Source organism: Nerophis ophidion, linkage group LG13 (genome assembly GCF_033978795.1).
Source record: "Nerophis ophidion isolate RoL-2023_Sa linkage group LG13, RoL_Noph_v1.0, whole genome shotgun sequence".
Classification (NCBI taxonomy): Eukaryota; Metazoa; Chordata; class Actinopteri; order Syngnathiformes; family Syngnathidae; genus Nerophis; species Nerophis ophidion.
In genome coordinates this window covers 33,219,277-33,231,376 of record NC_084623.1, presented here as the reverse complement: position 1 = coordinate 33,231,376, position 12,100 = coordinate 33,219,277, and the positions used below count along the sequence as shown (strand labels likewise).

The 12,100-nt window shown below is 37.1% G+C and overlaps 1 protein-coding gene across 9 annotated transcripts in view; it reads right to left on the bottom strand.

Moving 5' to 3' along the window:
* The window catches only part of usp2a (ubiquitin specific peptidase 2a), a 98,590-nt gene that overhangs the window by 25,334 nt on the left and 61,156 nt on the right, over nt 1-12,100 (bottom strand). Inside the window, exon 1 of one of the 9 annotated variants that reach the window (XM_061918807.1) lies at nt 10,653-11,074. The exons of the other annotated variants lie outside the window; for them this stretch is intronic. Within the exon in view, the coding sequence (XP_061774791.1) occupies nt 10,653-10,811 (159 nt within the window). The 5' untranslated portion in view covers nt 10,812-11,074. Of the gene's footprint in view, nt 1-10,652; nt 11,075-12,100 lie in introns of those variants that run through there. 9 annotated transcript variants of the gene reach the window in all.

Here is a 12,100-nt window from a genome sequence, read left to right as displayed (position 1 = left end):
GACAAAGGTAATTAATGTTATTATTCATTTTTAAACAGCCTTATAAATAAAGTTGGTATGTATGGTATTATTGTAGACTAGTGCAATATTATTTATTATCATTTCTATGTTACCAATATTTACTTAACTAACTGCTTCTTTGCTATCACTCTTTGTATCGTATTTGTATATATTGTATTGGTTAATGCTGGTCTGTTGTTGTGGTTGTTATTGTTAGTGTTGTGTTTGTTGTTGTTGTTGTCTCTCTGTCTTTTCCCTCTCTTGTTCCATCAATTTGCCCCTGTCTTCATTTTTTCTCTTTCAGTCCCCTCCTGCTCTGGTTCGGCTGCGCCAACAATAATATAAATACATTTACTAAAGTCAGATAGAAATAAGGCAACAAGAGAGGTATCCCACACATCTTTCTTGTAAAGTAAATCTGTACAGCAAATATGGGCATCTACCTTAACAGTATGATTTGCCTGAGTAGCTGGACAGGACAAAAAAGTACCGTATTTTCCACACTATAAGGCCACCGGATTATAAGGCGCACATTTAATGAATGGCTCATTTTAAAACTTTGTTCATATATAAGGCGCACCGCATTTTAAGGCGCATAGAATAGATGCGATAGTAGAGGCTGGGGTTACGTCATACATCCTTTAGATCAGTGGTCCCCAACCAGCGGGCCGCAGCCCGCCCGATTGGTACCGGGCCGCAGAAGAATTTTTTATTAAAAAAAGATAAAATAAAAAAAATATATATATATTTTTTTTTTATTAAATCAACATAAAAACACAATATACACTTACAAATAGTGCACCAACAACAACAAAACAATCCCTTATTCATGACAAAAACTTCCCTTTTTCATGACAAATTAGAAAAAAAAGAAAAAAGAAAAAAAAGGACACCCCCCTGGGCCTCGGGACAAATTATTAAGCGTTGACCGGTCCGCGGATACAAAAAGGTTGGGGACCACTGCTTTAGATGGAGCTGCCCTAAATGGTAATGTCAACAAAACAGTCGGATAGGTCAGTCAAACTTTATTAATAGATTACAAACTAGCGTTCTGACAATTCCGATCACTCCCAAAAGGAATAAACAGCTGTTTTGTTGTTTTCCCCGATTCAATAAACATGTAAAAAAACAGTCTGATACTGTTACGGTATATCAAACCTTAGTGCAATCACAATATAGTAACAATCGAAATAGTGCTAAGCAATAATGTATTAGTAACTCAACGTTGCTCAAACAATAATGTCACACAACACAACACAAAAAATAAACATGTAAAGCTCACTTTATTAAGTTATTCCTCATCCACGAATCCCTCAAATTCTTCTTCTTCAGTGTTCGAATCAAACAGTTGGGCAAATACGGCATCCAACATGCCCGGAAAATAAGGTAGGCGGCTGCTTACCGTAGTTGCGAGACCTCTTGTGGCATGTTTAATTCGGACACTGAAGAAGAAAAATTTGAGGGATTCGTGGATGAGGAATAACTTAATAAAGTGAGCCTTACATGTTTAGTTTGTGTGTTGTGTTGTGTGACATTAACGTTTGAGCAACATTGAGTTATTGATATATTGTTTTTGCTTTGCACTATTTCGAGACGTCGTTAATGGAGTCAGTGTCGCTGCTGTTGTCTAGCAGTTCAGTGACAATTCCTGCTTTCCTGAAATCATGTCTCTAAATAGGGGCCGTTTTGGGGTCTTTACGTAAACACACAAATGGAAATGAAACGGCACGGCCTGGCGCAGTCATATATCCCATCATGCACCGCGCGCTTCTTCTGCTACGGTGGAAAAATTAAATCGGCGGCTGCTTACCATAGTTGTGAGACCTGCTGTGGCTCAATATTTGTCCATATATAAGGCGCACCGGATTAAAAGGCAGCTTTTGAGAACATTTTTGGTTTTTAGGTGTGCCTTATAGTGCGGAAAATACGGTAATACAGAATTTGTATTCCTGCTGTAGGAGCACTTGCATTCAGAGGAGGAGCTACACTTCCATGTTTAGATAGAAGTGTTATGCATTAAGAAGACAAAATGTGAATTTTTATGATCGTGCTTTGACTATCAAAGATGTTTTAAAATGTATAATGGGATATTTCTACCTGAATACACAATTCAAATATTCTGTACATTACATGTTGTACAAGTTAATCGTATTTATTTTGCTGCATGACAATTGTTTGACTATCTCTATTAATTGATACAATCTAATAAATATTCAGTTTTTTAAACATTCTGTAATTGCAGACTGTCAATCAGAACAGGTTATAAAAGAATATATTGTAGCAGTGGTAATATTGTGTAGTGAACTGTAATCAATCCTCGTGAAAACATTTATTTAGGTAGAAACATCACAGAATGACATTACAAAACATCTTTGACAAAGCGTGATCATATTGAAGGACAATTTTTTGTTATTTTGAAGGTGAGACCGGATGTGAAGCATAAGGCTGTTATAGTGAAGCCGGACCTGTGTGATTGGTATGTGAAAAGACTTGACATATTTTGACGAAAGTTTCAGATTAAAGTGACTTTAGATTTCCTTGATACCGTCTTTTTTTCTGCGGAGCTTTTATTCTATCTTAATAAAGCAGTATGAGTAACCATTTGGACCGCTCGCCTGTATCGGTTGGGGACATCTCTACGCTGCTGATCCGCTTGAGATGGTTTCCTGTGGACGGGACTCTCACTGCTGTCTTGGAGCCACTATGGATTGAACTTTCACAGTATCATGTTAGACCCGCTCGACATCCATTGCTTTCGGTCCCCTAGAGGGGGGGGGGTTGCCCACATCTGAGGTCCTCTCCAAGGTTTCTCATAGTCAGCATTGTCACTGGCGTCCCACTGAATGTGAATTCTCCCTGCCCACTGGGTGTGAGTTTTCCTTGCCCTTTTGTGGGTTCTTCCGAGGATGTTGTAGTCGTAATGATTTGTGCAGTCCTTTGAGACATTTGTGATTTGGGGCTATATAAATAAACATTGATTGATTGATTGATTGATTTACATGTTCTCAGTGTAAACACAAACTTGAAGCTCCTCCTCTACAAGCGGCAAATTTTGCCCGCAGCGTTCGATCCAATTATGTCGTCTCACGGCAATTGAAGAGAAAATGTGGCTCCACAGTAACTGGATGCCATTACATTTTCTCAAGCCTCGAAACGGGCCAAGAGTAAAAGAAGGAGCAAGGATGTTAATCGCGCATTAAAACAATTATCGCTATTAAAGGACCTTTATTGACAACCTATTATCGAGTTAACTTTGACAGACCTAAAAAATATATACCTTCGTTAAAAGATGTCAGTGTGTGCATAACTGATTTTTCGACACATTCAACTGTACCACAATAATAATCCATCCATCCTTCCATCCATTTTCTACCGGTTATTCCCTTTCTCAAATCAATACAGCCCTACTGTATTGTTACATGCCTTAATACATTGTCTTCTACACCTGGAAGAAAGAGAAGACATATGGACACACTGTCTGCGGATGCACTGGGACATTTACGCAACAGTAAGTAGGCCAAAGCTAATGTTTGAAAACTAGTACCCATACTGTACTGAATTACTGTTACTATTTAAGACAGTAAAACAGGAGCAAGACCACTTACTCCACCATTACTATTGTAGTACACCATGGGCGAGCTCGTCTGCCAATTTAATAAGCTAAGATACCTGTACATTGTACTTTAATCGATGTCCTCGCATAATGTTCAGTTAATTGAACAATTTGATAACCCATTTTTCAAGCTGACACAAAGAATGACATATTTGTGAGATATATGTACCTTCTAGATTTATAACACTGTATTTAAACGAGACAGTGGCCAAGACGCCAATGGTGCACATTCAGGGTACAAACCCAGTTTCAATATGAGTTGGGAAATTGTGTTAGATATAAATATAAACGGAATACAATGATTTGCAAATCCTTTTCAACCCATATTCAGTTGAATATGCTACAAAGACAACATATTTGATGTTCAAACTGATAAACATTTATTTTTTTTGCAAATAATCATTAACTTTAAAATTTGATGCCAGCAACACGTGACAAAGAAGTTGGGAAAGGTGGCAACAAATACTGATAAAGTTGGGAAATGCTCATCAAACACTTATTTGGAACATCCCACAGGTGTGCAGGCTAATTGGGAACAGGTGGCTGGCATGATTGGGTATAAAAACAGCTTCCCAAAAAATGCTCAGTCTTTCACAAGAAAGGAAGGGGCGAGGTACACCTCTTTGTCCACAACTGCGTGAGCAAATAGTCAAACAATTTAAGAACAACGTTTCTCAAAGTGCAATTGCAAGAAATTTAGGGATTTCAACATCTACGCTCCATAATATCATCAAAAGGTTCAGAGAATCTGGAGAAATCACTCCACGTAAGCGGGATGGCCGAAAACCAACATTGAATGACCGTGACCTTTGAGCCCTCGGACGGCACTGTATCAAAAACCGACATCAATCTCTAAAGGATATCACCACATGGGCTCAGGAACACTTCAGAAAACCACTGTCACTAAATACAGTTCGTCGCTAAATCTGTAAGTGCAAGTTAAAGCTCTACTATGCAAAGCGAAAGCCATTTATCAACAACATCCAGAAACGCCGCCGGCTTCTCTGGGCCCGAGATCATCTAAGATGGACTGATGCAAAGTGGAAAAGTGTTCTGTGGTCTGACGAGTCCACATTTCAAATTGTTTTTGGAAATATTCGACATGGTGTCATCCTGACTGTTATCGACGAAAAGTACAAATGCCAGCATCTGTGATGGTATGGGGGTGCATTAGTGCCCAAGACATGAGTAACTTACACATCTGTGAAGGCACCATTAATGCTGAAAGGTACATACGGGTTTTGAAACAACATATGCTGCCGTCTAAGCGCCGTCTTTTTCATGGACGCCCCTGCTTATTTCAGCAGGACAATGCCAAGGCACATTCAGCTTTGTAAAAAAAGAGTGCGGGTACTGTCCTGGCCCGCCTGCAGTCCAGACCTGTCTCCCATCGAAGAATGAAGCGTGGAATACGACAGCGGAGAACCCGGACTGTTGAACAACTGAAGCTCTACATAAAACAAAAATGGGAAAGAATTCCACTTTCAAATCTTCAACAATTTTCCTCGGTTCCCAAACGTTTATTGAGTGTTGTTAAAAGAAAAGGTGATGTAACACAGTGGTGAACATGCCTTTTCTTAACTACTTTGGCACGTGTTGGAGCCATGAATTGGTTGATTGGCAACACTAAATTGGCCCTAGTGTGTGGATGTGAGTGTGAATGTTGTCCGTCTATCTGTGTTGGCCCTGCGATGAGGTGGCGACTTGTCCAGGGTGTACCCTGCCTTCCGCCCGACTGTAGCTGAGCTAGGCGCCAGCGCCCCCCGCGACCCCAAAAAGGGAATAAGCGGTAGAAAATGGATGGATGGATGGATTATTATTTGCAGAAAAAATATAAAGTTTATGAGTTTGAACATCAAATATCTTGTCTTTGTAGTGCATTCATTTGAATATGGGTTGAAAAGAAAAGAATAGAATAGAATAAAATAGAATAGATTGTATTGTCATTATATTTGCATAAAAGGATTTGCAAATCATTGTATTCCGTTTATATTTACATCGAACACAATTTCCCAACTCATATGGAAACGGGGTTTGTAGTTATACACAATACAGAATACAATTTGTTTGTTTCTTCATATTATCATTTTAGTCATTATTATTCTACATTTGAAACAAAATACTTAATTTCAAGTAAAACAACAACACACAGTAAGGTTTGTGTGAAATGACTTGTTGATATGTTCATGGTGTGAAAGTGTTGTTGTGAATTTAGTTTGAAGATTCTCTGCAATAACCTTCAAAAAGTGGTGTCAAAATAACCTCAAACATACATTCTACTTTACTCGATAAAAAGTACAATTTTATTCGACTATAACGTTGAGGAACTTAGTCGACTAAAACTGGACTAAAACTAAATCAAATTAGATGACTAAAATATGACTGAAGCTAAAATACATTTTCGTCAAAAGAATAAGACTAAAACTAAATTTTAAACTGCTGTCAAATTTAACAAGTCTGCAACTTATTTTTAGAAATATTGCACATTTTGCAATTTTCCATTGTAAAAAAACGGATGTAATTTTTGACCAAAAGGCCATTTAACATAACCAAAAGCATAGAAAAAATATATATCTTAAGTAGTTAATTTCAAGTGTTGAAGGTAGACAACACTACTAATTATTTACTGACTTATGACACTCCCATGAGCAGGTCCTTTTTGGAGCCTAAGAGTAAGTGTGTATGTTAAACTTGCACAAAGGTTTTTCATCAAACACACATTCATTAATTGTATGGATTCTTTTTTTGATATACAGTCAAATTTTGTTAAGAGAAACCTACCATAAAACATCTGTACTGTTCATATCTTTGTACGGACGGTAAACTTACAAAATCAGCACGGGATCAAATAATTATTTCACCCACTGTACTGTAAGAGCCTCTTACTGAGAAGAATGACTGCCTTTCTGAGAAACAAATAGAGCCTATGATCCTAAGACCTGGCCCCCTGTTGCATTCAAAGACTGAGAAAGCACTCTTTTCTTACTTGTACAAGAATTTAATACTTAGTGTGACCATGAAGAAATGCACTACAGCTTCTTATGTAACACCACTGCTCCTATTCTCCTATCAGCATGTTTCTTTTTAAAAGGTTCAACTATCTAAACAAGCTGGTGTCCACATTACTTTGCAGCCTGAAAGCCCTTGTCACATATAGTATGTGTAATCCAAGATATACATAGTCATCTAAAATACACCGCAAGACAAATAGTCTTCTAGTTGGTTTGCTGATGTTTTATCCTCACTGAAAGAACAAGTGTGTTGGCAGTGTTATGTCACATTTCATAGCTATGCAGACAATTGCGGCTCGTATGCCGCAAGCTTGCTGCACATGGTCGGAGATAAACATACAACACCTTATGTGGGTACATGCACATGTCCCAGACGGACGAGCTCAAATACACAGTAGAGAAAGGACAGAGCACATTCCCCTGCCACACTGGTTGCAGACAAGGAGAGGGAGGAGTGGAGACATGGAAGCATATGACAGGACAGGGTTTAGGTAGCAGGTGGACAACAAAACATCAAGCGTGTCAACCAAGCTGAATGCGCTGGCCAGCACCAGAGACCACTCTTAATATGATTTTGTTATATAACAGAAGCTGACATGCTCCATGTTGTAGCTTGGTAACAAGATTTGTCTTGTTTGATGACAAACACAGATCAAAAGTAGGCATTCAAACCTTAACCGACACTTTGTCAACATTCATACAAAAAGGATAAAGTAGTACTCTTTCTGTTAATTATTGGACTTAACCAAACATTTGTATCTTTTGCTGGGTTAACAAGGAAAGTATGTATGTTCCCATACTTTAAAAACGTCAAGGTTATAGGCTGACAAAACTTTTAATAGTAACCCATGCATAGGGATTTAAGGTTTTAATTAAAAAAAACTCCTGAAGCCTATATTAGATTAAATTAAAATTATTATGAAACCATGATTGATAATTGCACTTCCCATTTATTTGTTTATCCCTAAATAAAACTTGATTAAACATTTGTTATATTTAGAAATGCATTTTGATCACATTCAATAATGCCATGGTATTTTGGGTCAAAATAACTGATAGGAAATTTTCAAATCCAGATGTTCCAAATATCGTTACATCCTTACTTATGCGTAATACTTCTACAGTGGAACCCACTTAAAACAGTCTTGCTTATGTCGACAACCTGTCTATGTCAACCAAGTCATCAAATCGCAGTCCAACGCATTATTTTAATTGCTAAAAAACTGTCCGCTTGACTTGACATCAACATATATGGGTAGTGTGAACAAAAAAATTGAGATACAGAGGGGTCATAAAAATTGGCCCGTTCAAGTTGACATGATTTGTAGTATTTATAACTCCATCATCCACCATTATTGCTATTTAGTAACATAACCACCATCTCGTAACACAGCATTAAAAACATGCCCACAGTGACTTCCTGTTTTTCAGTTTCAAAATAAAAATATACCAACATTAACCTGGACTATACCACAGCAACTAACAAATTGCACCCATTTCATTTTTGTTTTAGATTGTTTTCACATGTACGAAAGCTTGATTGATATAGCAGTCAAGACATGCAGCTTTCTTAGATAAGAGTATAAATTATCACTTGAAAACACAAGAATCTTAACACAAATATGTATGTAACGATGTAAAAAATAATAATCCTTTATTCTTAACCATTCTCCTATGTACCTGCCGAAAGTCACAACTATATATGATAACAACACGGTTATGTTGACGTCAGTCAGCCAATCTGGGGCGCATTGACATCAACGAGCTCCACTATATTAACTTACAATTCCAGTTGTCACATTTTAAGAGAACTTGATAAACAATAGCTTTGTTTATTCCCCCATCTCATTGTTTTTCAACTAGATAGCTCTGCCAGATTGATGTATTCATATTGTTATTTGATATACACAAACCTGTATATTTGTCAACTGAATGTTACGACAGTGGTAAAAACAATACATTTACCAGTAGGCTTTACATCAGGGGTCACCAACCTTTTTAAAACCAAGAGCTACTTTTTGGGTAAATGCGAAGGGCTACCAGTTTGATACACACTTAAATAAATTGCCAGAAATAGCCAATTTGCTCAATTTACCTTTAATGAATAAATCTATATATATATATATATATATATATATATATAAATTGTATTTCTGTCTGTCATTCCGTTGTACATTTTTTTTCCTTTTACGGAAGGTTTTTTGTAGAGAATAAATGATGAAAAAAACACTTAATTGAACGGTTTAAAAGAGGAGAAAACACGAAAAAAAATGAAAATTAAATTTTGAAACATAATCTTCAATTTCGACTATTTAAAATTCAAAATTCAACCCAAAAAAAATTAAGATTAAAACTAGCTCATTCAAATATTTTTGAAACATTTCAAAAAAGAATTTATGGAACATCATTAGTCATTTTTCCTGATTAAGATTAATTTTAGAATTTTGATGACATGTTTTAAATAGGGGCTTCACGGTGGCAGAAAGGTTAGTGCGTCTGCCTCACAATACGAAGGTCCTGAGTAGTCCTGGGTTCAATCCCTGGCTCAGGATCTTTCTGTGTGGAGTTTGCATGTTCTCCCCGTGACTGCGTGGGTTCCCTCCGGGTACTCCGGCTTCCTCCCAACTCCAAAGACATGCACCTGGGGATAGGTTGATTGGCAACACTAAATTGGCCCTAGTGTGTGAATGTTGTCTGTCTATCTGTGTTGGCCCAGCGATGAGGTGGCGACTTGTCCAGGGTGTAACCCACCTTCCACCCGATTGTAGCTGAGATAGGCGCCAGCGCCCCCCCCCGACCCCAAAAGGGAATAAGCGGTAGGAAATGGATGGATGGATGGATGTTTTAAATAGGTTAAAATCCAATCTGCACTTTGTTAGAATATATAACAATTTGGACCAAGCTATATTTCTAACAAAGACAAATCATTATTTCTTGTAAATTTTCCAGAACAGAAATTTTAAAACCAATTCAAAAGACTTTGAAATAAGATTTAAATTTGATTCTACAGATTTTTTGGATTTCCCAGAATATTTTATTTTATTTTAATCATAATAAGTTTGAAAAAATATTCAACAAATATTCTTCGTCGAAAAAACAGAAGCTAAAATGAAGAATTAAATTAAAATGTATTTATTATTTGTTACAATAATAAAAAAAAATACTTGAACATTGATTTAAATTGCCACGAAAGAAGAGGAAGGAATTTAAAAGGTAAAAAGGTATGTGTTTAAAAATCCTGAAATCATTTTTAAGGTTGTATTTTTTCTCTGAAATTGTCTTTCTGAATGTTATGAGAAGCAAAGTACAAAAATAAATGAATTTATTTAAACAAGTGAAAACCAAGTCTTTAAAATATTTTCTTGTATTTTCAAATTCTATTTGAGTTTTGTCTCTTGAATTCAAAATGTTGAGCAAAGCGAGACTAGCTGGCTAGTAAATAAATACAATTTAAAAAATAGAAGCAGCTCACTGGTAAGTGCTGCTATTTGAGCTATTTTTAAACCAGACCAGCGGGCGACTCATCTGGTCCTTAAGGGCTACCTGGTGCCCGTGGGCACCGCGTTGGTGACCCCTCCTTTACATTATGTATGTTTTTTGTAGAAGGATCAAACGACAGCATATAATGTATAAGAGCAATATAGTGAGAGCAGTTGCAGTGTTGCCTATGCTGAGGACTAAGCTCGGTTATGTAAGCGGTGACCTGCTAGTACGGGCCTACTGGCAAAGTGGTGTAGGGTAGCTTAAGACAGAGGCTTAAATGACTCACTTTGACATCAACCTCACATCATGTTCGCGCAAATACAAAACATTCCCTGCCATGCAATATAATGCTGTTGCCTCCTCACCTCAGGAATATGCCTTTCATTTTTTTTTAGATATCCCCACAAAACACATACAAACCCAATGAATTGGGACTGTATTTTAATATTCGAGTAATGCCGGATTTGTCTGAACAATTTGAACATTAATAAATGATAAGTGGAGATAAAACTGGAGATTCGCCACCGTAGCGGGCACCGTCTTACCTTGGCTTGGTTGATGAGGAGCCCCACGAATGTTGACACTAGCACCGAGCCGGACATGCTGCTTTTTCTCCGCATCTCTTGCTTGAGGAAGGGGAACGCGGCTGCCGGTGGCGGCTCCTCGGGAACGGTCACCGTGTATGACTGACGCATGCCCGGCATGTTGAGGGAAGGAGGAAGCCGACTCACACGAGCCAGTGCTGCGGGACGGAGACGTGATCCTGGCGGCTACCAAGACGTGTTCTGGCTCGCTATGTCGCCGTACGCTTTTCATTCATTAAAACGTAGACCGCCGCTTGTATAATAGCACTTACAGTGTTATTACAACTGAAAAAAAATCCGCTACGACGCCTACTAAATACAATATCTATGAATGGTCCTCTCATTCAATTTGCCAGCACGATGGGTCCCACCTCCTTCACATCCACTGGAAGCATGTAATAGGGGGTGGGAGGGTCGATCCAAACATCCATGCCGAGGGTGGTATCAGTATCAGTTCAATACTAGCGTGATAAAATCGATAATTGTCAGTTCTCATCCGAATACAAGTGTTTGTGATGTTAATTATTGTTAAATTGTCGTATTTTTTACATAAACTCGGGGAATAAGTGTTTGGACACATAAGGTAGGAAGGGGGATATGGCTTAAAATATTTATCTCGATACATATTGCCGCATCCTATACGTTATTGTGTGAATGCTCTAAAGCAGGGGTCACCAACGCGGTGCCCGCGGGCACAAGGTAGCCCGTAAGGACCAGATGAGTAGCCCGCTGGCCTGTTCTAAAAATAGCTCAAATAGCAGCACTTACCAGTGAGCTGCCTCTATTTTTAAAGGTTTATTTATTTACTAGCAAGCTGGTCTCGCTTTGCTCGACATTTTTAATTCTAAGAGAGACAAATTTCAAATAGAATTTGAAAATCCAAAAAATATTTTAAAGACTTGGTCTTCACTTGTTTAAATAAATTCATTTATTTATTTACTTTGCTTCTTATAACTTTCAGAAAGACAATTTTAGAGAAAATATACAACCTTAAAAATGATTTTAGGATTTTTAAACACAAATACCTTTTTACCTTTTAAATTCCTTCCTCTTATTTCCTGACAATTTAAATCAATGTTCAAGTATTGTTTTTTATTGTAAAGAATAATAAATACATTTTAATCTAATTCTTCATTTTAGCTTCTGTTTTTTCGACAATGAATATTTGTGAAATATGTATTTAAACTTATCATGATTAAAATTCAAAACAATTATTCTGGCAAATCTAGAAGATTTTTAAAATAAAATGTAAATCTTATTTCAAAGTCTTTTGAATTTCTTTTCAATTTTTTGTTCTGGAAAATCTAGAAGAAATAGTGATTTGTCTTTGTTAGAAATATAGCTTGGTCCAATGTGTTATATATTCTAACAAAGTACAGATTGGATTTTAACCTATTTAAAACATGTCA